The sequence below is a fragment of the Alexandromys fortis genome, unplaced genomic scaffold (assembly GCF_014885135.2).
Source record: "Alexandromys fortis isolate MF-2015 unplaced genomic scaffold, M_Fortis_MF-2015_v1.1 scaffold_144, whole genome shotgun sequence".
NCBI classification, from domain to species: Eukaryota; Metazoa; Chordata; class Mammalia; order Rodentia; family Cricetidae; genus Alexandromys; species Alexandromys fortis.
Genome location: NW_026068021.1, coordinates 4,345,155 through 4,369,450, shown reverse-complemented (window position 1 = coordinate 4,369,450; position 24,296 = coordinate 4,345,155). Strand labels below are relative to the sequence as shown.

The 24,296-nt window shown below is 47.3% G+C and overlaps 2 protein-coding genes across 5 annotated transcripts in view; both read left to right on the top strand.

Annotated features, from left to right (window-relative positions):
• The window catches only part of LOC126514356 (paired immunoglobulin-like type 2 receptor alpha), a 15,501-nt gene extending 3,368 nt beyond the window's left edge, over window positions 1-12,133 (top strand). Inside the window, exons 3-7 of one of the 2 annotated variants that reach the window (XM_050163223.1) lie at window positions 5,048-5,248; window positions 9,402-9,432; window positions 11,320-11,366; window positions 11,601-11,632; window positions 11,776-12,126. In XM_050163223.1, the coding sequence (XP_050019180.1) occupies window positions 5,048-5,248; window positions 9,402-9,432; window positions 11,320-11,366; window positions 11,601-11,632; window positions 11,776-11,901 (437 nt within the window). In that variant the 3' untranslated portion in view covers window positions 11,902-12,126. Of the gene's footprint in view, window positions 1-5,047; window positions 5,249-9,401; window positions 9,433-11,319; window positions 11,367-11,600; window positions 11,633-11,775 lie in introns of both variants that reach the window. The other variant, XM_050163224.1, reaches the window with a different exon arrangement.
• Window positions 12,134-16,837: 4,704 nt separating this feature from the next.
• Window positions 16,838-24,072, top strand: LOC126514360 (paired immunoglobulin-like type 2 receptor beta). Of its 3 annotated transcripts, none has more exons than XR_007595554.1 (5): window positions 16,838-17,236; window positions 17,546-17,932; window positions 20,438-20,701; window positions 22,913-22,941; window positions 23,452-24,072. XR_007595554.1 is itself a non-coding variant. In XM_050163230.1 (5 exons), exons 1-4 carry the CDS (start codon window positions 17,149-17,151, stop codon window positions 22,923-22,925), a joined length of 678 nt encoding a protein of 225 aa, XP_050019187.1. In that variant the 5' UTR covers window positions 16,843-17,148; the 3' UTR covers window positions 22,926-22,941; window positions 23,452-24,062. The 3 variants fall into 3 exon arrangements, 2 of the variants coding, with proteins under 2 accessions (XP_050019187.1, XP_050019188.1); XM_050163230.1 differs by having other exon boundaries at window positions 16,843-17,236; window positions 20,512-20,701; window positions 23,452-24,062; XM_050163231.1 differs by having other exon boundaries at window positions 17,108-17,236; window positions 20,512-20,701; window positions 22,913-22,968; window positions 23,452-23,774.
• The last annotated feature ends 224 nt before the right edge of the window (window positions 24,073-24,296 follow it).

The following is a 24,296-nucleotide window of genomic DNA, read 5'->3' as shown; positions in this document are numbered from 1 at the left end:
TCTCTCTCTCTCTCTCTCTCTCTCTCTCTCTCTCTCTCTCTCTCTCTCTCTCTCTCTCTCTCTCTCTCTCTCTCTCTCTCTCTCTCTCTCTCTGAATGAATGAAAATTGATTCTTCTCTCATGCAATACCTCTCAACCACAGTTTTTCCTCCCTTCTCTTCTTCCATCCCTCACACCTTCCATATTCCCTCTCCCCCAGATCCACAACTTCTGTTTCATCTTCAGAAAAGACCAGACCTCCAAGAGACAACAGCCGAACAGGGCAATACAAGATACAACAAGATGAGGCAAAAGACCTCCTATCGTGATAGGCTGGACAAGGCAACCCAATAGAAGGAAAAGAATCCCAAGAGCAAGTAAAAGAGTCAGAGACACACCCACTTCCGCTATTAGGAGTTCCAAAAAACTCCAAACTAGCAGTCATAACATATACTCAGAGGACCTTGTACAAACCCAGATCTGATTTTTAGATTCTCTTGTAGAACAGCATGTGTTTCTGGCCTGTCTATCCCATCCTGTTCCACTGTGTCTTCATTATTACTTGTATTTTCTGTTTATGTGCACAGGCATGTGGGTGTCTCAGTGGCAGAGTCAGAGGACTTTTGGGAGTTGGCTCTCTCCTTCCAATGTGCTTTGACGCAGGGTCTCTCCCTCTTGTGTTTCCTCACCATGGAGTGCAAGATGGCTGCCCAGACAGCCTCTCTGTGAATCTCCCTTCTCTGGTCCTGTCTCCCCAAAGCAGGGCTACAGTTGCAGATGCTCACCACATCTGGATTTTTATGTGGGTTCTGATGGGAACAAAAGTCACAGCAGGTGTTTTATAATTGTAAGTCTGATTCTTTATTTTTATGAATTTTTTCATTTATGTGTATGTGCATGTCAGTGTGGTTACATATTTACATGCATGTGTCTGTGTGGACATACATGTGGAGGCCAGGTAACAACCTCGGAAACCTTTCCCTGGGCATATTATGCCTTTCAATTCTTTCTTTCTTTCTTCTCTCTTTCTTTTCTCTTTCTTCCCTCCTATTTTATGGAGGGGTGCCTTTCTCTAGCCTGGAACTCACCAAGTGGGCTAGGCCAGCTGGCAGTGAGCCCCAGATCCCGTCTTCCCTCTGCAGTGCTGGGATTACATGGAGGCAGGCACAGGTCCCTGGGGATGCAACTCAGGTCTTTGTGCTTCAGAGGTGTCCTAGTTGGAGTTTCTATCGCTGTGTTAAACACCATGATCAAAGCACTGGGGAGGAAAAGGTTCATTGTGGCTTCCACACTCCTATCACATTCCATCATCAGGAGAAGGCTGGGCAGGAATCCCAGGCAGGAACCGGGAAGAGGAACTGATGCGGAAGCCATGGAGGAGGGCTGCTTACTGGTTTGCTTTCTGGACTTGATCAGCCTGCTTTGATTAAAGCATCCAGGACCACCACCCCAAACATGGCACCACCCACAGTGAGCTGTGCCCGCCCACATCAATCAGAGCAAGAAAATGTCCTACAGACTTGCCTATGGGCAATCTGATGGAGGCATTTTCTCAGCTGAAGTCCCCTTGCCAGATAACTACAGCTTTGTCAAATTGACACAATAACTAACCAGAGCACAGGGCAAGTGCTTTCTGCACTGAGCCATCTCCGCAGTTGCTGACCTGCCTTTTCTCCTCTCGGGACTGCACTTCCTTAGTGATTCTAACCTTATCCATGACAGTGGCTGATGAGGCTCCTTCCCTCTCAGTCATTACTCAACCACTGTACTTCCAATAACTTGTTTTATGTTTTGTTGTTTTGGGACATTCTGGGAAAAAAGGTAATATATATTTATAGATATATGTGCAAAGATACACACACAGATATGTATACACACACATTTGCCTACACTCCCTGTCAAATTTAGAACAAAGGAAATTCGTTATATAAAATATCTGGGAATAAATAGTGGTGGTGGCTGCTCTGCAAAATGGATGCGGTGTAAACCACTGGACCGCATGTTGCTGAGTTCAAATGATATATCATACATTACATACATTTATATCCGAGGCAGGGTCTTACTATGTAGCCATAGCTGGCTGAGAACTTGCTATGAGGACTAGATGGGCCTTGAACTCACAGAGATCTGCCCATCTCTGCCTCTCGAATGCCAGGGTTTAAGGTTTGCTCCACCACAGTCAGTTTTAAAGTGATTTTTTAAGTGGGGTGGTGCAAACCTGTGATCCCAGTGGAAGGTTGAGGCGAAGATATCAGGAGTCTAAGGTCATTAGCTACACAGCAAGTTCAAGGCCAGTCTGGGTGACGTGGACTCCATCTTTAAATAAATGTTAAGGATGGTTAAGGACAGTGGCTTTGTGATTGTGAGGACCAAAATTCAAATTCCATCACCCACAAAGGAAGCTGGGTGTCCCTGCATATGCTGTGACACCAAGGGGGTAGAGGCAGGAGGATTGCTGAGTTTGTTATTTTTCAGTCTAGCTGATACTTGAGCCCCCATTTCACGGAGAGATGCTGTCGCTGAGGAAGAGATGGAGAATGTTGTAAGAGGACACAGAAGCCTCTTCTGTCCCCACATGCATGTTCAGGTGCACATGTCTATCCTCCATGTGTGTGTGTGCAATCATGTGCATGCATGTGAGTAGGTGAGTGTGTGTACACGCACACACATACTATATACATACATAAAAATGGCAAAAGATTTTTAGTAGCATTTGCTTATTTATATAATTCATGCATTTACATTGTATTTTAAAATCTACATAAAAAGTGAGCAGCGTCTTCTGCAATAGGTTCTTACCATGTAGCTGTGGTGGGCAACCAAGAGCAATGCCAATAGTCTGTGTGGGATTGGGGGCTCTGAACCTCGCTCACCGATAACGCATAGGGAGGCAAGCCATGCCTGGCACTGAGAATTTGTTCAATAGCTCACATCTAAGGAGCAGTCTTGTCCACCCTGGCAGGCTACTTCTGTTCTACCAAGGACTGTTACTAGAAAATGACTGTTTAGATCTGTGTGACTTAGAGATTGCTCTTTGTAACAGATGACAATGAGCATATGAGAACATTCCTACCAGGAAGTAGAGTTGTCATTGCTCACCCGATCTCAGCCTCAGCATCTGTTCCCTTCTTCCTGTGTGAACTTCTAAGAGCTGCTCCCCATCCCACATCTCTAAAGGAGACAGGATACCCATGTCTGTCTGTCCATTCCTTCATTGAAGAAGAACCCACTTGTTACTTGAGTGTAGAGCCTGAGCCTGGGCCCTGGCAGCTCTAACAAGCCAGGCTTGGCCCCCTGTCCTCGACAGGACAATTAGAAAGGCAGGTCACAGTGAAAAACAGAGGAAAGAGGCATTCTCAGCTTAGGAAGCCTTAAAGTTCTTGCCTTTAAGACTTCCCCATTCAGGGTTCATTTAAAAATGTCAGAATGAGGTAAAGGGGGGCTAAACATCTGAGGGAAAGATCTGAGGGGAAAGTTTATTCCCAACAGCTTTCATTTATCCACGATTCTTTATTCTCTCTTCAATCCATCATTTCTCATTGTTCCTCTTGTTCTCCCTCAGTCCTTGTTCTACATTGTTCTCAGTTCTACCCATTATAAATGTTCTCAGTCACATATATCCTTAAAACCAGCAATTCCCCAGCCTTAGTAGGTTCCAGGAACAGAAGTCTTTTGCCCCATAAAAATTCAGACAAGGGTTTTCACACACACAGAGAGAGAGAGAGAGAGAGAGAGAGAGAGAGAGAGAGAGAGAGAGAGAGACATCTATGAAGTCCTTAATGGAGAAAGGTAGTTAAGAAAGGAACTAAGTTATCAGAGGATACTAGAGGGGAAGGTTACTGAGCTACTCTACATTTTTAGGAGGTAGATAAAAGAGATAAAATGTTTATTTCAGTAAATTTATGAGCAGGGCACAGATTGTTTAAATCAGCACGCCACTTTTTTTCTCCCAGCGGACATAGAGGCTTCCAGGTAACCTACATAAACAGTCAGGAAGAAGCTGATGGCTCTTGATCAGATAGCAACACACCAGAGGCTGCAGTTTCTATGATCTCGGTCTGGAGTTAGACTCACTGCTCTAAACCGAAAAGAAAACCAGGCCTCTAAATCAGCACTCCTGGACTATGTTGTTATCAGTGGTTCTGATCCTGGTGTTGTGGGTCTTTCTCTAGGATACAGTTAATTATTTCTCCTGCTGCCCTTGAGAGTCCTGAACTAAAGTCATCAGTGAACCCAGGTGAAGGTGAGCATAGGAGTTAAGAATCTTTTATGTGGGGTAAAACCAGAGTAACAGCTTGGGCAGGTAATGCTCTATGCCTGGACCAAATGCCCTGATCAAATGCCTGCTGATAAATATAATTACAGGAAGGCAAATCTCTGTGATTAACTAGGAGAGAGCAACAAGGCCTGGCAGTAGGAAACTGTTCTGAACTAGGGAATTAACTCCCAAATATGTAACAGAAGGGAAGCCACCTACAGTGAAACATCTACAGCAAAGGACAGCCACTTTATTCACAAAGCAAGAACGTTAAAAGTCTTGCCTTTGGATTTAGCCCTTAGCGGACCCCTTGGTTCTGATAAGTCTCTCCTGAGAAGATGACTGGGCAATTACTCTATGATGTCACAGCTTCCAGCGCTCAGCTTGACCAGATTGGAGGAGAAACAAGGAGGTCCAGTGACAACCCCCCAACTCCACATTTGGGATTTGACCCATCCTGACCTGAGGTTTAGGCCTAAATAGAAGACAAGACATAAGCACAGCTAAGCAGTCCCAGTTCTGGTGAGGCTCCGCCCAGAGTGAGCCATCATCCTCTGTCTCCAGTCTCTCCGGCAAGGTGATCTGAGGAGTTGTCAGAACTGTGTGAACTCTCTTTCTGGGAGATCAGTTCTTTACTGGCTGGCTCCAAGCTTTGCCTTTTCCTTCTCCCAACTTGAGACTCCTTGGGTGTCTCCAGTTCCTTGGAGTCCATTGCTTCAGTATCTAACGGCAAAGAGTGCTGCAGAGACATCTCTAGAATCTTCACTCCTACTGGGGAAGTTCATGCTGACTTCCTTTATCTCTTCCCAGCCCCCAGGACCACCTCTCCAAGTCCCAGCACTGTAACTTCTGCACGCACCAAAAATACCCTCACGTCCACAGAAGGTCAGATGAGTAGAAAAAAACAGACCCTGGATCTAGGAACCAGAGTTGGGGTGGCTGTGGCTGCTGCTGTGCTCCTGGCTGGGGTTTTGGGATTGATGGTGTTCCTCAGGTGGAAGAGGAGGAAAGGTAAGTGTCCAGACTGCATCCCCATCACACTTCCCGAGTGTTTCCACAGGACAATCTGCCCCAGAGCCATCGAAGGGGATTGTTGACAGCTCAGATCCTAGGGCTCAGGTGATGGCTCAGTCTGTAAAGTGCTTGCCTCACAAGCTTTAGGATCCGTCACCCCAATCCTTGTAGTCCCAGTGCTGAGCAGAGGGACAAGATCATCCCTGAGGCTGATGACTAGTCACACTAGCCTAATTGTTGGGCCTCGGGTCCCAGTGAGAGGCCCTGTCTTTAAAAACAGCAAGGTGGACAGCTTTTGAGGAGCTAAGGGTAGATTCCTGTCTCCCCAGGGCAGACCCTGATGGCCTCCTCTTGAGTCCAGAGTCAGGCTCTGAGGCCTCTGCTTAGAGTAGCTGGGGTCTTTTTGTTGCTGTTGTTTCAGTTTGGTTGACTGCAGGCCTGCATGCTAACCCCTCTGGGAATCTGCTTTAAGCTGGTTCTCCAAGTGAGGCCTATGAGGGTTCAATTTCTGAACCACACAGTCCAGTCACAAACTAAGTTCTTCTCTGTTGACTCAGCCATTTCGTCATCAAAGGAGAAAGTGCCTACCCAGGAGGAAGCCAAGGGAGGGGTAAGCAGAAGGGACTGGAAGTTGCCTCAGCTCAGCTGTATTAATTGCTCCACTTCCCAAAGTCTGTCTCGAAACTGGAGGATCCTAAGTAGATGAACATCCAGGTTCCCAGTAACTGTGGGTGATGGGGGAGGCTTTCCAAGCGCTGAATGTTCATTTTAGAAAGAGCTGTGGTGTTGACAGACATGGTCAGAGGAGAGACAGGTGGTGAGAGAAGCTCTCAGAGGAAGAAAAATTACATAGAATGTCAAAGAATAAATAATTTCAGCCAGAGCCAGTGAGGTGGCTCAGGAGGTCAAGACACTGGAAATTCTAGAACACACAGGACACAAGGAAAGAACTGAGTCTTGTATGTTGTCCTCTGACACACACATACCACAGCCTGTGCACACTCACACACATGGTGAATAAATAAATATAACACAACTAAAAATAAAAACAATGACAGCCACTGTTGTCCACACCTCAGTCTGTGAACCTGGGGTTGGGGCAGGAGGATCTTGACTCTATGAAAATTTATCTCAACCCCTCCCTCTCCTGTCAATAGAATAGTCCAGAAATTTCTAGGAATCATGTAGGACACACTCTGGCCTTCCAGGAAAGAAATACCATTTCAGGAACTCTTGAGTAGTGTGGTGCTGGCAGAGGAGGCAGGAGATGACAGGGGGAACCTTGTAAGTCAGGTCACCGAGTGTCTAATAACAGAGGCAAAGGGATGGGCAAAGGGAGACCAGCTTCTGGAACAGGAGCAGCAGAAGAGAAGAGAGAGGCAGAGAGAGAGTTACAGAGGGAGACAGAGAGCAGGGCAGAGGAGCAGAAAGAGAGAGAGAAAGGAAGAGACGGGAGGTGGGCAAGGCCCACTTTTTANTTGAATGACAGGGGAAGTGGGTGAGTAGGAAACATCTCATTCTGAAAATGGAAAAATTAATTAAGATGTCTATATTAGGTGGTTAGAGAGATGGCTCAGTGGTTAAGAGCACTGGATACTGTTGGGGGAAGAGTTGCTTCTTCATCCCGACTGCCCAGTCATGAAATAACCACTCAGAAAACCATATTATTTTCAATAATGTTTGGCCTATAGCTTAAGCATATTTATGGCAAAACTCATATCCTAAACTAACCCATCTCTATTATTCTTTATATCGCTGCGTGGTTGTGGCTTACTAGCTAAAGTTCCCAGCATCTGCCTCAGGTGGAGGATCTGTGGCTTCTCCCTGACTCTGCCCTTCTTTCTCCCAGCAGTCAGTCCAGTCCTCCCTGCCTAGCTCTGCTCCGCCCCTCCCTGCTCTGCTATAGGCTCAAAGCAGTTTCTTTATTCACAGTAATCACAGCATACAGAGGGAAATCCCACATCACCTCCCCTTTTCTGTTTAAATAAAAGTAAGGCTTTAACTTTAACATAATAAAATAACATAACAAAACAGGTATCAAGCAAGAATCGCAGTTACAATATTTATATCTATTTTATCTTTTATCATAATTAAGGAAGACTAAAACTATAACCATTTATTCTTCAACTCAATCAAAGAGTCCAGAAGGTTACAATATTATCTAAGTAAGCAGGAAGTACATTGTAAGCAACTTCCAAAACTCTAGAATTGACATAGACATCTCACTGTTTGGACCATCACCCAAAGTTCTTCTTTACCATTGGAGCATCCATCTTTAGTCTACAGGCCCATAGTAACCAGCAGACTCTTTTACAAAGCAGGAAATTTCAAAGAGAGTTCCTCCTATGCTGGCAGTTTGCCTATCACATTTGTGTGTGTGTGTGTGTGTGTGTGTGTGTGTGTGTGTGTGTGTGTCCTGCAGAATGTCTACCAGACTCATTCATGATGCAGGAACCCTGAAGGATTGTCTCACCTTTAGGCAAGGTTAGCAGTCATTTCTCTATGGGTCCTGCATCTCCAGTTTATAAAGCAGTCCAGGCAAGAGAAGTTTCTTGCCAAATGGTCAATCAACTCCATAAGGAGCCTCTTCAATGCCCAATATCCTCTTGAAGTAGCTTGGTGCTGCTAGGAGCAGATGTGTCTCACTGTCATGAAAAGTCTTAAAACATATTAAATGCCATATTCTGAAGGTCTCTGAAAGATCTGAAGAATATCCATCTAACTGAAATATATCTCTATACATCTACAAAATCTAAATAACATGACTACAAGCTTGACTATTATAGATGATTATCTATTAACCTATATTTTATAATTATACATTATTTTGATTATACATTACATTTTGAAATGAACTACACAATCACAATACCTTAATCAAGAGAAGAAATATATATGTGTGTATGTAACGCAATTGATCTTAAATATGTATCAATAAACTAAGATCCATAGTAATGCAAATCTCTATAGCAGGATACTCTTGCAGAGGGCTGAGGTTTGATTTCCAGCACCCACACGAGGGCTCACAGGCTCTTGTAACTCCTGTTCTGGGGGATCTGACACCCTCCTTGACTGCCACAGGGACCAGGCAGACTCGTGGAAATGGACACACAAGCAGGCAAATATTCATACAATAAAAATAATTAAAGATTTTTTTAAAAAGATGTATACACAACAAAAATTGAATTCAATATAATTCCCATCTAAATGACAATGACAGTTTTGCAAAAACAGTTTATCTTCTCCAATTCAGAAGCCTTCAAAGACAGAACAAGACAAAATGAGATAAACAACAACAGAGATGAAATGACCGATAATGGAGCACTCCACTGCCTGATCCCAGAGTTTATTCAAAGTTGAATAGGAGGCTGGAAGGATGGCTCAGCAGTTAAGAGCACTGAATGCTCTTGCAGAGAACATGAGTTCTGCTCCCAGCACCCACATCAGGCAGTGTACAACCGCCTGTAACTCCAGTTCTAGGCATATCAGGAGCTCTCTCCTAAATCCACAGGCTCTGCTCTCATGTGCATCTACCCCAAAACAGAGGCACAAACTTTAAAAGTCTAGAAAAAATACAGTAGGTAAATCAATATGAAATAAATTACAAAGAAAAAAAGGCTAGAGTAGCCCTCCAAGGGTAAAAAGTTTCAGTGTCCACTCCTGGGAACCAGATGATGGAAGGAACCAACTCCTGCAAGATGCCCTCCACCTCCGCACAAACTGTGACACAGCCCCTGCCACATAATAAATAAGTGACAATAAAAAGCTATAGTAATTAAAACAGCACAGTGTGCACCAAGACACATAGACCAGTAGAGTAAAATACAATCCAGGAGGAGGCGGTTCCTAAGGACACAAAAAGGGAGAGAGGAGAACACAGAGGAGACAAGCAGGTGCTGGGTCAGGGGGAACTCAAGGTTGGTGAAGGAACAAAGGAGATAGGGGTGGGGCCTGGACTTGGCAGGGATTTGGGGGAGGGGTTGTTGTGTAGGACAACAGCCCAGCTGAGGTAGTCCAAGCTCCTCTCTGGCTGTCTGGGTTGGTCTCTTTTCTCCCCTGTCCTCTGAAGGAGCAAAACACAGAGGACAGCTGAGGGGCAGATGGACGATCAGCACGGATGTCAACAATGACACTGTCTCTTCCCCAACAGGCCAGAGGACTGAAGCCGAAACCTCAGCCAGGTGAGCGCCATCCTGTCCTCTGCAGGAGCAGCCAGTGCTCTTGCCCACTGAGCCATCTCTCCAGCCCCTTCCATTTCCTAGGCTTCCCTCTCTGTGGCTTCCAGAACAGCCCCCACCCCAGGCCTCATGGGGTCTTTCTCCTTCTCTCCTTCCATTTCCTAGGCTTCCCTCTCTGTGGCTCTGGCTCCTCTCAGCCTTGAACATCTGCCTGGATTCCACCAGCTCTCCCATCTTTCCCTTTCTTCCCTCTGTCTTTCTCTGTGGTCAGTGAGCCCCGCTCCCCAGCAATCCTTTGTTCTAGGTCTTCCACATCTCTTGCCCTGTTCTCTTCACCTCCCAACCTCTCTGCCCTTCTCTCCTGTCTTTTCTATTTCTTACTGCACATGACCTGCTCTGAGCCTTCTACATTTTTTCTGAGAAAGGGTCTCAGATTGGCCTGGCTGCCCTTGAACTCCTCCTATCTCCACTTTCTGAGCACTGAGAATACAAGCATGCACTATATACATACTTACATACATACATACATATATACACACATACATACATATATATACACAGACACATGCATGTGTCCGTGTGTTTAGAAGGCAGATACAATGGTGTGTTTTTCTCAGCTGCTGTCCATTCCATGTTGGATTCCTGCATGTATGTTGTGTTTGTGTGTGTACTTGTGCATGTATGTGGAGGCCTGAGGTCTGTGTTGTGACTCTCCTCAGTTTCTCTAACCTTTATTTAATATTTATTTTGAGACCTTTATAGTAAGGTCTCTCACTAACTGAAGATCATCAGTTTGGCTGGGCAGCCCAGACAACAGCTTCAGGGATCCACCCATCTCCACCCCTCCCTCCAGGCACATTGTACCCAGAGCATTTTGTTGTTGGTTTGGTTTTTTGAGACAGGGTTTCTCTGTGTAAACATACCTGGCTGTTCTGGAACTCACAGAGTAGACCAGGCTGGCCTCAAACTCACAGAGATCCACGTGCCTCTGCTTCCTGAGTGCTGGGTTTAAAGGCTTGTGACATCACTGTGTGGCTGTGCCCAGCATAGTTTACATGGGTGCTTGGGGATCTAAATTTGGGTCTTCATGATTGGGAAGCAGGCCCTTTGCCAACTGAACCATCTCTCCAGCCTCCACTTCATCTTCTGAGACAGGGTCTTTCGCTGAATCTAGATCTCATCTNAGAGGTCTGTGTTGTGACTCTCCTCAGTTTCTCTAACCTTTATTTAATATTTATTTTGAGACCTTTATAGTAAGGTCTCTCACTAACTGAAGATCATCAGTTTGGCTGGGCAGCCCAGACAACAGCTTCAGGGATCCACCCATCTCCACCCCTCCCTCCAGGCACATTGTACCCAGAGCATTTTGTTGTTGGTTTGGTTTTTTGAGACAGGGTTTCTCTGTGTAAACATACCTGGCTGTTCTGGAACTCACAGAGTAGACCAGGCTGGCCTCAAACTCACAGAGATCCACGTGCCTCTGCTTCCTGAGTGCTGGGTTTAAAGGCTTGTGACATCACTGTGTGGCTGTGCCCAGCATAGTTTACATGGGTGCTTGGGGATCTAAATTTGGGTCTTCATGATTGGGAAGCAGGCCCTTTGCCAACTGAACCATCTCTCCAGCCTCCACTTCATCTTCTGAGACAGGGTCTTTCGCTGAATCTAGATCTCATCTGTTCGTCCAGGATGGCCTGTGAACTCCGAGGACTTCTCTGTCTGTCTCTGCTTCTCCAGCACCCAGCTTTATGTGGGTGTTGGGGTCTGAAGTCAGGACGTCATGTTTATGGGACAAGCACGTTACTGACTGGACCATCTCTCCAGCCCAGCACCTAATGTTTTAATTCGTTCTTGTCCACCCTCTAATCTGTTGCCCATCTTGTTCTCATGCAGGGAACTCATTGAAAACACTGAGAAATATGAGCAAGTAGAGCCCAAAGGTAAATTCTGCCAGCTTTCTGTTCCACACTTGGCTCTGCCTTCTTCTCCCAAGACCCCGCACTTACACAAGCAATCGCTCCTTGTTTTTGCCTGTCCCGCCCTCACCCTGTCCCTCCCTCACACTGTCCCTCCCATATAACCAAGGTCCTCACCTCATGCTTGGAACTCCCAGCCATCTGTCTCCCTTCCTGTCACACACCTTGACTTCAGAACTCTGTGTTCCTTTTCTCTAGGACAACATATGGACCCCAATGAGAACCCCAAGGTAAGCAATTCTGACTCAGGTCTGAAGGAGTTAAGGGGTGTTGATGGAGGCAGAGGTGCGGGGGGACACTCAGGCTGCAGCTGCTGCTTTATGGAGCCTCAGCTGCACTGCTGCTATCTAATGCCCTGTCCCCACCCCCGCAGGACAACAACATCGTGTATGCCTCCATTGCCCTCTCAAGCCCGACCTCCCCAGGAACACCAGCCTGCCTGCCTGTCCATGAGAACCCCCAGGAAGAGACTGTATACTCCACCGTAAAGACCAAATGAGCGGTTCTGGGTGACCATTTCAGAGTCACCTTTGCTTCTAGTAGGAAGACTCTCAGCTTCCACTGATACTCACAGTCAGACACTCACAGTTCACAGGTACCCATGGCCAGGACAGAAATTCACACATCAGAGATTTGAACTAAGAGAGACTGAGAAACTCCTATTTTTCTGTTCTAACTTCATAGGCCTTTCTGATACAAATAAAAAGATCCACCAAATTTGCCTAAATGAATCTAATTAAGGGTCACTAGTAGTGGTTCTTCTCAGGCCCCTCCCATCACTTTTTTCTAGTGGCCCAAGGCAGGGGATGCTCCAAAAGCTGGCAGCTGTCCACACGATGTGCACGCACATCTGTGAGTGTAGTGACCAGCACACACTGCGACTGGTCCCCATGCACCACTGCACAGGACATCAGCAGTATCCCTAGAGAGATGGTGTGAGACAGGGAACTGAACACCAGATGGTTACGGTGCTTTCCAAAGGTCAAGTCGCTCCCAGGAAGGAGATCCAAGACTCACAGACATGCTATCCTGAAGGTTCCCCAGGTCTGGGTCTCGCTGCTGTCCCCAGCCTCCTGTCCCCTCAACAGCAGGTATTCTGTCATAGAGACAGGAAAGGAAGCACACCTCAGCAGTAGTCAGAGACCTGCTTTATTGACACGGGCTGCACAGCTCTGACTAGAACCACTTGGCAGGTCAATAACCCTGACATTCATCAGCTTCTCAAGAATGCTGAGAGACAGACAACTAAAAGAGAACCAGTACACACTACTCCTCAAAAAGGGCCGCCAGGAACTCCTCAGAGCCATCCCTGTGCTGCGAGTACCCCCTCTCCTCTGGCTCTCCAATGTCTTCCATGAGTTGCTCCAAGTCCAGGTCGCTGGAACCATCATCTTCAGGGGGAAAACTTGCTGCCCCCTGTGTCAGGGGCTCCTGCGGTCCAGGACCTTTCTTTCTCAAAGCAACCCCATGCCAAGCTGGTGGGGTAGAGCACTCTGATGCAATTTTAATTCCTTCTCCTCAGGGAAGTTGCTAGCTGAGACCTTGCCTTCAGGAGCCTTAAATTTCTTTAGGGCCAAAGAGAACAAAGGACAAAGTTGAGAGTCCCTTTAAGTCAGCCTGTCCTGATGTCATACCACCCAGATTTCTGAATCTTATGTTCAAAGCATCTAAAAGGATAATCACATATGGGAAGTGCCCGGGTTTTCAAAGGGCTCAGCCCTCCAAAGGTAAGAGGAGCAGCTGAGAGGTGGGAGACCCAGGTTCCAGGGAGACAAAAGGAGGCGTGGAGAGTGCAGAACAGGGAAAGCAGGGAGGGGACATGAGTTCAGTCAGGGTAATGAACAAGGGGCAGTGGACAGGAGAGCTGTCCTCTGATTGGCTGTGCTGTGCAGAAGGACAGCTGAGGACTGGCCTCAAGTCCTGGTGACTCTCAGTCCTGTCCCTGATTGGCTGCTACAGAGCTGTTTGCTGCCCTGAGCTCCTAATGTTGTCTGAACACAGAACAGCTGAGAGACAGACCGAGGATCAGCATGGCTGCCACACTGACACTGGTTCTTCTCTTACAGGACAGCAGACTAAAGCCAACCCCAGCTATGTGAGCACCTGTCATCCCAAGGACAGGGTCATGGCTTAGTGGGAAGATTCTAACCTATGTCCATCTCGGGCTGGAGCTTCATGGCATCTGCCTGAGTCTGCTTTCTTCCTCCCAGAATTCTGTTCTGTCTACTCCACCCACCTAAGGGCTGACCTATCAAAATGCCAAGGCAGTTACTTTATTAGCCAATGAAAGTAACACATAGAGAGAAGACCCTCCTACACCTTTTCCCCCTTTTTCTGTTTAAACAAAAAAGAAAGGCTTTAACTTTAACATAGTAAAATTACACATAACAAAACAGTAATCAAGCAAGAATTAAAGTTACAATATTTATATCTATTTTATCTTTATTATAATAATGGAAAACTATAACCATCTATCTATTTTTTAATTCCATCAAAGACTCCAGAAGGATATAGTATTACCTAATTAAACAAGAAATAAGCAACTTCTAAACTGTAGAAACGACGGAGACATCTCGCTGCCTGGAGAGTCACCCAGAGTTGCTGTATACCTTTGGAGCATCCATCTTCGGCCTACAGAAGACATTACCATGAAGCAGGAAATTTTAAAGACAGTTCAGTCACTTTCTGCTGTGTCTGCAGAATGTCTCACAGACTCTTTCATGAATCAGGAACCCCAAAGGATCATCTCCTCAAAGGATCATCTCACCTTTAGGCAAGTTTAGCAGTCCTCTCTCTGCGGGTTCTTCGAGTCCAGTTCATGTAACAGTCCAGGCAAGAGCAGTTTCTTGCCCAAATGGCTATCAAACTCCATAAGGAGCCTCTTCAATAGCCAGAATCTGGAAGTAGCCTAAATGCCCCTTGAACAAAGAATGGATAAAGAAAATGTGGTACATTTACACAATGGAGTACTACACAGCAGAAAAAAATGGCATCTTAAAATTTGCAAGCAAATGAATAGATCTAAAAAAAAAATCATATTGAGAACGGTGTAACTCAGGCCCAGAAAGACAAACATCACATGCAGTCACTCATAAGTGACTTTTAGACACAAAGCAAAGAATTCAAGTATTAGGAGAGTAGATGGTGTGACAGATGGGTGGACAGATGGACAGTTTTCATCTATGAATTGTCTGCTGGGGCGGGGCCAATCTGCCCCTCACTGTGTTATTTGAGGGAAGTTTCTGGAACTGGATGATTCAGACAGAAATAGGAAGGGTTGATTGCCATCACTGTCATGGGAAAACACAGCTGGGCATAAAATCAGAGTCTGAATGGTGGGGACACGATCATGAACTGTAGTCTGAAGAGTCACAGAGACTGGCCTGAGCAGCAACAGGTTCTAACACTGCAGTCTGGAACTCCCTCCCCATGGTCACATGTATACAAAAGCCTCATGTGTGCATCGGACAGCACCAGGCTGCTCTTCAACAGAAGGTGCCCCTCCCCTATGAAAGCATCATGGCTACAGGACCCATCATTGCTATTGGGGTAACTGGGTTCTCATTACAGGAAAATGATTACAGTCTCCTGGACAGAAATCATCCTACAGCTGGGTCCCTAAGGGGATTCAACTGAGTCCAGTATTTGAAACTAGAACAGAGTCCATGACTTGGGATTGAGGGGCCAGTAGGTGTCAGCAGTGAGGCTGAGCACAAGGGACAGCTGGGATCCTGAAAGACCAACCAAAGCCTGTTATGTAAAAATGGTAAAGACCAGCAGCTGACATAATGCAGCCTCATGGGGCCCAAGCCTTCCTTGAGAGACTTAGGAACTGGGTGACCCTCACCCACAGACCCTGGATAGTAGGGCAAGGCCAGATGAAACCTGGAGGTGAGCACTCATGACCAAGAGGCCCCCTCTCAGACCTCACTGAGACTAAAGACAGTGCTCATCTGGTGGAGTGTTTACCTGCCTGGCATGCAAAGGACCCTGGGTTCCATCTCCAGCAGGAGACAAATGTGCACAATGGGTCACACCTGTCACCCTGCACATGGTAGGGCAGAGCAGAGGTTCTGTAGGACTTCAAAGTCATCCTTGGCTACACAACAAGTTCAAGGCTCAACCTGGGCTACATGAGACACCATCTAATAAGGGAGGCCTTTCTGACAGGTACAATAGGCCCGGTCCCCTCTCCTGACTGATGGTCCATTTGGGGCTAAATCATCACAAAAGTCTGTACTCTGCATCACCAAGGGCAGGAAGGATGGACACAGAGTGCGTCCACGTGCAGCTGGCAGTGAGACCATGGGAATGAGGGCCATGACCATGAAAGCTCAGGTCGTGGGACCATGGGGACTGTGAGGAAGGCAGAGAAAGCAGACATGACAGGGGCAGCTGCACAGTCACCCGCAGGGAAGCATGGAGAAGGCAGTCAATGCCAGAAATACTAAGGATATGGAGAGTCGCCTCTGTCCATGTCACTCTGAAGGAATTATGCCACTTCCTCTACCTTCCTGCCCTTCAGGGAACTGATGGCACCTTGTCATGGGGAAGGGTAGGATGACCTCCTACAGATCCAGCCCTTTGGCCACCACAACCACTGCCCCCACATCTCACGACTCGACTATTCACGGACCAGCTGTGTCCACTCTCAGAGATGTTCCAGGCGATATGTCATGACTGACACATTGCTGCTCTGATCCCTTTTTGCCCACTGCATTCAAAGAAGGTTCTAGAACAGCCACAGCTAGAAGGAATCACTGACGTGTTCTGTGGGAACAGCCTCCCTGGAGCCCAGCAGCAGATCCGTAGCCTTTGAGGGGAGTTCAGAGACTGCACCAAGCAGGCAGCCGGAAGTCAGTGTGGAGAGTGAGACTACGAGAACTCAGTTGGCCTGAAGTCAAGTCACCTGCCGTGTGGCAGTCATGTGACATATGCCAGGCTTCTCTGACTCTTGGTTTCCTCTTCTGAGTGTGTGTTAAGGGTGGCAGGAAGCAAAAAGTTTCCTTCAGAAACTGGAGTAACACTGGAGCCACTGTCGAGGTGAGGGAGACAAGTCTATAACTTACCCAGAATCACAGGGACTTGGCAGCAGCAAGCAGCCAGGGCGAGAGTGTCAACTGGGCATTGGTTTTCCAGGGGCTCTGTGAGGAGTCCCTGACAGGCAGCAAGAGTGCAAAGAGCAGACGATGGTGGGGCACCAAGCTAGAGCTAGGGAATGAATGTGTTTCCTCATCACCTCCTTCCACACTGTGTCTGGTGAGCAGAAAATGATTGTTCGCTTAACTGTGATTATGAGAGAGGGAGAGAGAACCAGCATGAGGTAAGACATAATAAGAAACAGACTGAGAGGAGGGCGGGAGTGGAGGAAATCGGGTGCTGAGGAAGCAGTGATTGCAGGCTGCATAGGGAATGGGAAAGACTGCATGAGACAGGAGGTCAGGGTGGAAGAGAGGAGAGCCCGGTATGCAGAGATCAAGGCTGTATCTTCCAGCAAAAAATGGGGATTGGGCTCAAGGGCACAGTCACCTTCTCAGAGACCACAAGGGCAGATCTTGTGCAACATGGGAAAGAAGAAGCCAGAATGATAAAGGAAGTTGCTGGCCACAGGAGGAGGAAATGAGGAGGTCCTCCCCCTAGTCAGTCCTCCACATACAGCCCAGGGGATGAGGATCATTTTTGTTCTGATTGTCTCCTGAATCCAGACCACCCCAGGGACCCTCCACGGAACCTGTTCTCCCTCCTGATGGGTCTGCTGGTCTCTCTTCCTGAAGGGATTCCAGACATGGCCTGGGTCCTGCTTCTGCTGCTGCCAACAGCATGCCTGCAAGCTGGTGAGTGGTGGGGACCTCACTACTGGAGACTTAACCACAGGAGGGGTGAGTGGGGTTGGGGAGAGTCGGCTGGCATGTGGGGAGGTGACTGTTCTATGAGCCAACCTGTCCTCTGTGACCCAAGAGAAAGCTCATCCTCAGAGTTGGTCCACCCAACTTTTTTCCATCTGTCCTGTCTCACATGGGACAGTGGGACATAAGGACAGTCCTCTCCTGTCTCCCACACCTTTCTATGGGTGAGGGCTCAGGAAGCTCTAGGTTGTCCATTCCATCCCTGAAGTGGCTTCAGATTCTCCCCATCCTTCTCAGGGAACACAGCAGAATCCAACAGAAAAAAGTTTTATGGATTTGGTCAGCCAACACGCATCTCTGGTGTCCAGGGCGGCTCCATCGAGATCCCCTTCTTCTTCTACTTCTCCTGGGAGTTGGCAGAGGATCCACAGATGAAGATTTTCTGGAGATGGAAGCACTACCATGGGGAATATATCTACAACTCTTCCTCGGGTTTCATACATGAGCATTTCAAGGACCGGCTCATCCTGAACTGGACACAGCCTCAGATATCCGGAGTCCTCAGAATCCTGGTCTTGAAGAAGAAGGACCAGACTGTGTACTTCTGCCGAGTTCATCTGAAAACAACAAAAGGCATGGAGAGTTTTCAGTCGATCAATGGGACCCAACTCACCGTCACTCCTGGTGAGCCACCCTGGCTCAGGCTTTGATGCCTCTGGCTTCCTTGTCCCCTAGTTGTCACCTCAGGCTCCACAATTCTGACCTTGGTTTCAAATTCCTTTTCCTTGGCTCTGACACAGGATCTTTCCACTGTGGTTGTGACAAGCCTTTGCTGTCTCCTCTGACCCTGTCTGTCATCCTCTGCTCAGATGGAACCCAAAACTCACTCTAGATCTCAACATGAGTCCTTCCCTCTAGTTCACCCCCTTTCTGGCCAAACTAAGCCTGCAGTTCAGGTCACTTTCCCTTTCCCCGTGACTTTGAGGTGGATTGACTTTTCCAGGATGTAGCTGACTTAGTCTGTCCTGTGTCAGGGCTCCAGTTAGTCCCTGTATGGAGCATCTCCACACAGCTCCAACCTAAGCCCAGAACATGCAGTAGGTGCCCACTGGATGTTCCTGGTGTCCTACAATGCCACTGTAAACTGACATCTGTCACCACAGTCCCCTATATCCTGTCCTAGCTCCCAGGACACATCCCTCACCTCTCCTGCCACACTCTGGTTCATGAAATCAAGAGATAAGGCACCTCAAGGATGATTCTAGCCCTTTTAGCAGCAGGGGTTTCCTGTCTTCAGACTGAACCCCTGTAGCATAGGGAGGGCCCTTTTATTGTTCGCCAGCTTACATATTTTAGCAAGTTGATTTCAGCACCCCAACACCTCTCATCTAAGCTGCCCGAATCCTCAGATGAAAAATATCTGAGGTGTTCTGAGCACTGCTTCAACCAAATTTGCATAGGCTTTGCACCTTCAGAAAATTCTCAGGCAAAGAGAGGACAGGGGACAAAATGTAGCAGTTACAAAAAGCAGATTAAGGTGAGGTGCTAACACTCTGGAGTCAAACCAGGTATAAATCTGTGGGAATTCTCCCTACAACTCCCTTATAGGGTCTCCATTTCCCAACTCCCCTCTCCTCTTCCTTGCCCTCTTGCCCTTACCTCGCCCACACACGCCCCAAGGGTCTTGGGAACTAATGCCCCCATTTTCATGATGTGGCTGCTCTGTCTTCTGATCCCTGCCTCTCCTCTGAAGCAGAAGTAACTGCAAACCCATGCACTGGGAACACTGAGTGGAACTCTATGTTGCTGTTACCCCTGCACCCTTCAAATGGCCCTGCAGGAGCTGGGAAGTCTGTGTGCTTCCTCATTGACCACAAACTTGCTCTGTTCCTCTTTTTTTTTATATTTTGGTGTTTTGGTTTTTATTAGACAGGGTCTCACCATGTAGCGCTGGTTGTTCTGGAACTCACAGAAACCTGTTACTTCTGTCTCCCAAGTGCTGAGATAAAGGCCTGTGCCACGCATCCAGCAGTGGCTGTTGACTGGATTAAAGCCAACCTGTGAGAGGACGCCCACAGCACAGTTCTTGTGCAGTCTCTACGGCTGTCATGTTGACCTGATGTAATGTCTAACCACAGCTGCCAGGGCTCAGGGAAGGGAGAGAAAGGAGATGCTTCCTGGGTCTAGAGCAGTGAGTCCCAACCTTCTTAATGGAGACACCGTTTAATACACTTCTTCATGTTGTGGTGAACCCTCCCCCCAATATTTTTATTGCTGCTTCATAACTATAATTTTGCTACCGTTATGAATCATACTGTAAATATCTGATTGCATGTTATCACGTTATTCTACCACTGTGGGGGGAGCAAATCACAGGCTGGGAACTGTAGGTCTAGTGTTTCCAAATAGATAAGGATAGGAACTGACCTTAGTGGGGACTGCAGAGCAGATGAATGTATACTGCCCTGTACTGAGCTGTACACCTATGATCAAAATTATATATTTTCTGTTTTACATTTTGTGTATTTTGGGTGTGTGATCATGAGGGTCTGTTAATTCACGTGTGTGTGTGTCTGTCTGTCTGTCTTCATGTATGTGTGTAATCACTGACAATTCTTCATATGCATTCAGAAGCTAAGAGGAAACATTCAGAAGCCATTCCCTTATTTTCTGAGACAGAGTCTCTCACTAGCATCAAGTTTACCAAGTAGATAGACTAGGCTGGCTAACCCGTGAGCCCCAGGGACATGCCTGTCTCCACCTCCTTTTACTGGGACACAACTCACTCAACTCTGTTTGGTGTGGAACTAAATATCTGATTGCATGTTGTCACACAACAGGCTGGCTTTAACTCACATAGATCTGGCTGCCTCTGCCTCTAGGGCTAAGATTAAAGGCCATTCTCAGTTCTCCAGGCTCTTCAAATGGATTCTAGTGATCAAACTCAGGGTCTAAATTTCCTGAGAGCAATCATGATGTAGACTGAGACATCTGCTTGGTCCATGCATTTATGACCAAAACAACTGTATTTCTATGACTTAATTATCTGTGACTAAATGTAAATCTGAGGAAACACAGCCAGGACAGGTGGAGGGTGTGCACTGGGCTTGCTCTCCTAGAGTCTCAGCCTTCAGCATGTGTTCCCCTCTGTGAACTTCTAACAGCTGTTCCCCATCCCACCTCCCACAGAGAAGACAAGATGTGACCCTCACTCCATCCCTCCTCATCCAGGGAGGACCTGCTCACTCCTCATCTCTCCCCAGCATTCAGAACCATTACGAAGAGCCCCTCCATCGTCACCTCTGCAGTCACCACGGCTGGACTGGAAGACATAGAGGGCCAGAGTAGTCCTTCTCTTGTGAGCCTGGGAGCCACAGTCGGGGTGGTGGTGGCCACGGCTGTGCTTATAACCCCCATCTATGTGATGTTGACTTTCCTCTGGTGGAAGAAAAGGTGAGTGGTCCAGGAGAGGGCCTCACCTGAGCTTACCTCTGAGTTTTCTCAGTTGTGGGACGTGGAGATAGGTACATGTATTAGTCAGGGTTCTCTAGAGTAACGGAACTTATGGAATGTATTTATATATGTGTGTGCATATATATGTGCATATATACATACATATATATGAATTTATTGGAATGACTTATGGCTGCCGTCCAACAATGACTAGTTTTGAAAGGAAAGACCAAGAACCCAGTAGCTGCTCTGTCCACGAGGCTGGGTGTCTCAGCTGCTCTACTGGGATCTCGAAGACAGAAATGAATGTGTGACAGAGGTGAGGGCAAGCAGGAGAAGAACACCCTTCCTTCTTCCATTGTCCTTACACCGGCATAAGACAGAAGGAGTGGCCCAGGTGAAAGATGTGACTTCCAGCCTCATGGTCTGGATCCAAGGCATGCTGTCTTCCTCCCCCAAGATTCAGATCCCAAGTGTGCCCTCTGTGTCTGCATTATAGTTTTTTTTCCAGATACACTCACTCCAGTTCACAGCCAAGAACAGCCAGCATAGGAAACATGTGCAGGGCAGAGAACAGAAAACAGAAGGACAGAAAGGAGGCTGAACCCACCCAGGACTGAATCTGCTCCTAATCCCTTAGAGTCCCAGCTAAATTAGAGGATCAAATGCAGATGAACACAGCCTGCTCCTGAGGAATTCAAGGGGCATGCAGGAGCCCCAGGGGCTAACTGCTCATTTGGAAAGGGCTGTGGCTGCTAAGCAAGGTCTGAGGTTGAGCAGCCTGCAGGGACAGCATCTCACAGGAAGTGAGACCGTGAAGAGCGAGATATGTTTGAGTTGGGAATATGGTATCTATACAAAAGGAGGACATGGTGTGCAATAACCCCACAGGTGATAAGAATATGTCTAGGAAGAATTTACACCATAAGAGGTGAAATATTTGTACCCTAAAAATGACACACTGCTGAGAGAAATTACAGAGCAGCCGGAAGACGGCTCAGTTGGTAAAGTGCTTAACCCACAAACACAAGGACATGGGTTCCATCCCCAGGATTCACAGATAAAGTTGACGACATTGGCAGATACTGAACAGGAAGAGACGACAGGATCCATAAGGGTCACTGTGCTGCCAGGCTTGCCCAATCAGGGAACCCCAAGCCAAGGACAGACCTGTCCCGAAAACTATAGTGGACAGCTCCTGCAGGATGATACCCAAACTTGTCCTCTACCATGCACATGTGTGTGCACGTATGCAAATCTACACATACATATATGTACTGCACAGAAATAAAATTATAAAATATAGAAAAATACTGAAATATATATGGATATTTGCATAATGGAAACATTTATACAATAACTCCTTATAATTCAAAGCAGTCTAAAAAATCAATGCAGTCTCTGTGCAAATCCCAATTGCTTTTTTGTAAAGAAAAATTATTTGTCTTTTAAAATCAAAAGGATTCTAAGAAACAAACATGGGGACACAGTAGGAGCCACCCTAATTCCAGCATTGGGAAGTACATGGGGGCAGAATTAAGAGTACAAGCTCATCTGAAGCTACATAGAAAGTTGAAGGTGAACCTGGATTCCACAAGACCTTGGACACACATAAAACAAAGGCTGTGTGGACCAGATTAAGATCAGACTTAAATCCATGGTAAGAAGACTACAGGACAGGAACAGAGATGAGCAGATAGTGGAGTGTATTGGAAAGCCCAGAAACACAGACTTGAACATGCAGGCCCTGGTTTTCAGAAGGGCTCAGCCCTGCAATGGATAAGAAGAGCAGCTGAGAGGTGGAGAGCAGCAGTCTGGGAGGCAGCAGAAGTCTGAATGGGATTCGAACCCTGAGACTGAATATGCAGGGGGCAGTACCAGGTTCCAGGAAGACAAAAGGAGGCCTGGTGAGTGCAGAGCAGGGAGAGCAGGGAAGGGACATGAGTTCAAGACAGGGGGAGGAAGCAAAGGGAAAAGGACATGGACAAGGGGCAGTGGACAGGAGAGCTGTTCTCTGATTGGCTGTGCTGTGCAGAAGGACAGCTGAGGACTGGCCTCAAGTCCTGGTGACTCTCAGTCCTGTCCCTGATTGGCTGCTACAGAGCTGTTTTCTTCCCTGGGCTCCTAATGTTGACTGAACACAGAGAACAGCTGAGAGGCAGACAGAGGATCAGCATGGCTGCCACACTGACACTGGTTCTTCTCCTGCAGGCCAGCAGACTGAAGCCAACCCCAGCCAGGTGAGCAGCTGCCATCCCAGGGAGCAGGTGAGGGGCTGCTTGAGGAAGTTTGTTATGAAAGCATGCAAGGGAGTTAGAGAGATGGTTGAGTTAGAAAAGCCTTGCACAAGGCAGGAGGACCTGAGTCTGACTGGGAGCACCTGCATTATAAGACAGGGAGGTGACAGGAATTTGTAAACCCAGCCCTGGACAAAGGAGACAGCCAGAGTCATGGAGCTGTCCGTCCAGCTAGTCCAGCCTGATTGCTGAGTTCCAGACCAATGAGAGACCATGTCATAAAAAATAATGTGTGTGACTCCAGGGGATAAATCTTGGTCATAACATTTTCCAAATTTATTTTAAGTGAAGTATTTCATAATTACGTATTAGAGGAGAAAAGGAAAGTGGGGAGCAGAGAGAGAGCTCAGTGGGAATAGTGTCTGCAGCCAAGCCCAATGGCCTGACTTCATTTGGGGGACACAAATTGTGCAAGTAGAAAACTACTATGGAAATCTGTCCTCTCCTCCTTAGGAACAGCACTGGCTGTTAGTCCTCAGCTGACAGAACTCCAGGGGCCAGCATCCCTCACCAGCGTGGTGAGTTTCCATCAAAGTAGGGATTGGTGGCCACACAAACTGCATCTCAACCCCTTCTTGACCATGACCTGGGAATCAGAGAAGCAGGGCTGCAGGCCTGTGCTGTGAATCATCCGTCCATGGACAGGTACAGAAGAGAACCCCACTTCTGCCAGTTGCGCCCTGACTTCCTTTCCTAGGAATCCAGTCAATCTGTCTGTCTCTGGTCCTGAGATCCCAACTGTGCTGTTTCCTATCTGTTCATGAAATTTTTAAATAAATATCCTACTCCCAGACATGATCTCATGTCTCTCTTAGCGCTGCCCCCCACAAACACACACGAGACCTTAGAGAGTAGCAGATTGTGTCCATGAGCTGGGACACAGAGAGAAGCAGGTAACAAGGTCCACACTGAGAACCACTGCGTGAGAACCCTGTTCCTCTCTCCTGTTCTCCCTGGACACTGTCATCTCGGCCACAACCCCTGACCACTCCATGCTCCTCCTCAGGTGACAGACCATGGCTTGATTGGGTCCCATGCTGGGCTTCCTATCCTCACAGGCTCTTGCTTTCCTTATTTCCTGCCATGTTGATATTCTGACCTCTGGGGTCTCCCTTAGGACAAGACTTCCTTCCCAAGTCCAGTCTGTCTTAACATTTGATAGTCAATGGGTCAGCTTCTACCAAAGAGCATGCTGGGACATAAGGACAGCATCCATACTGACCGATAAGGATGAAACCCAGGCTGCTTTCACAGCCAGAAGAGATACATGGGCATTTGGCAGTGTGGCTGTGGTTGGC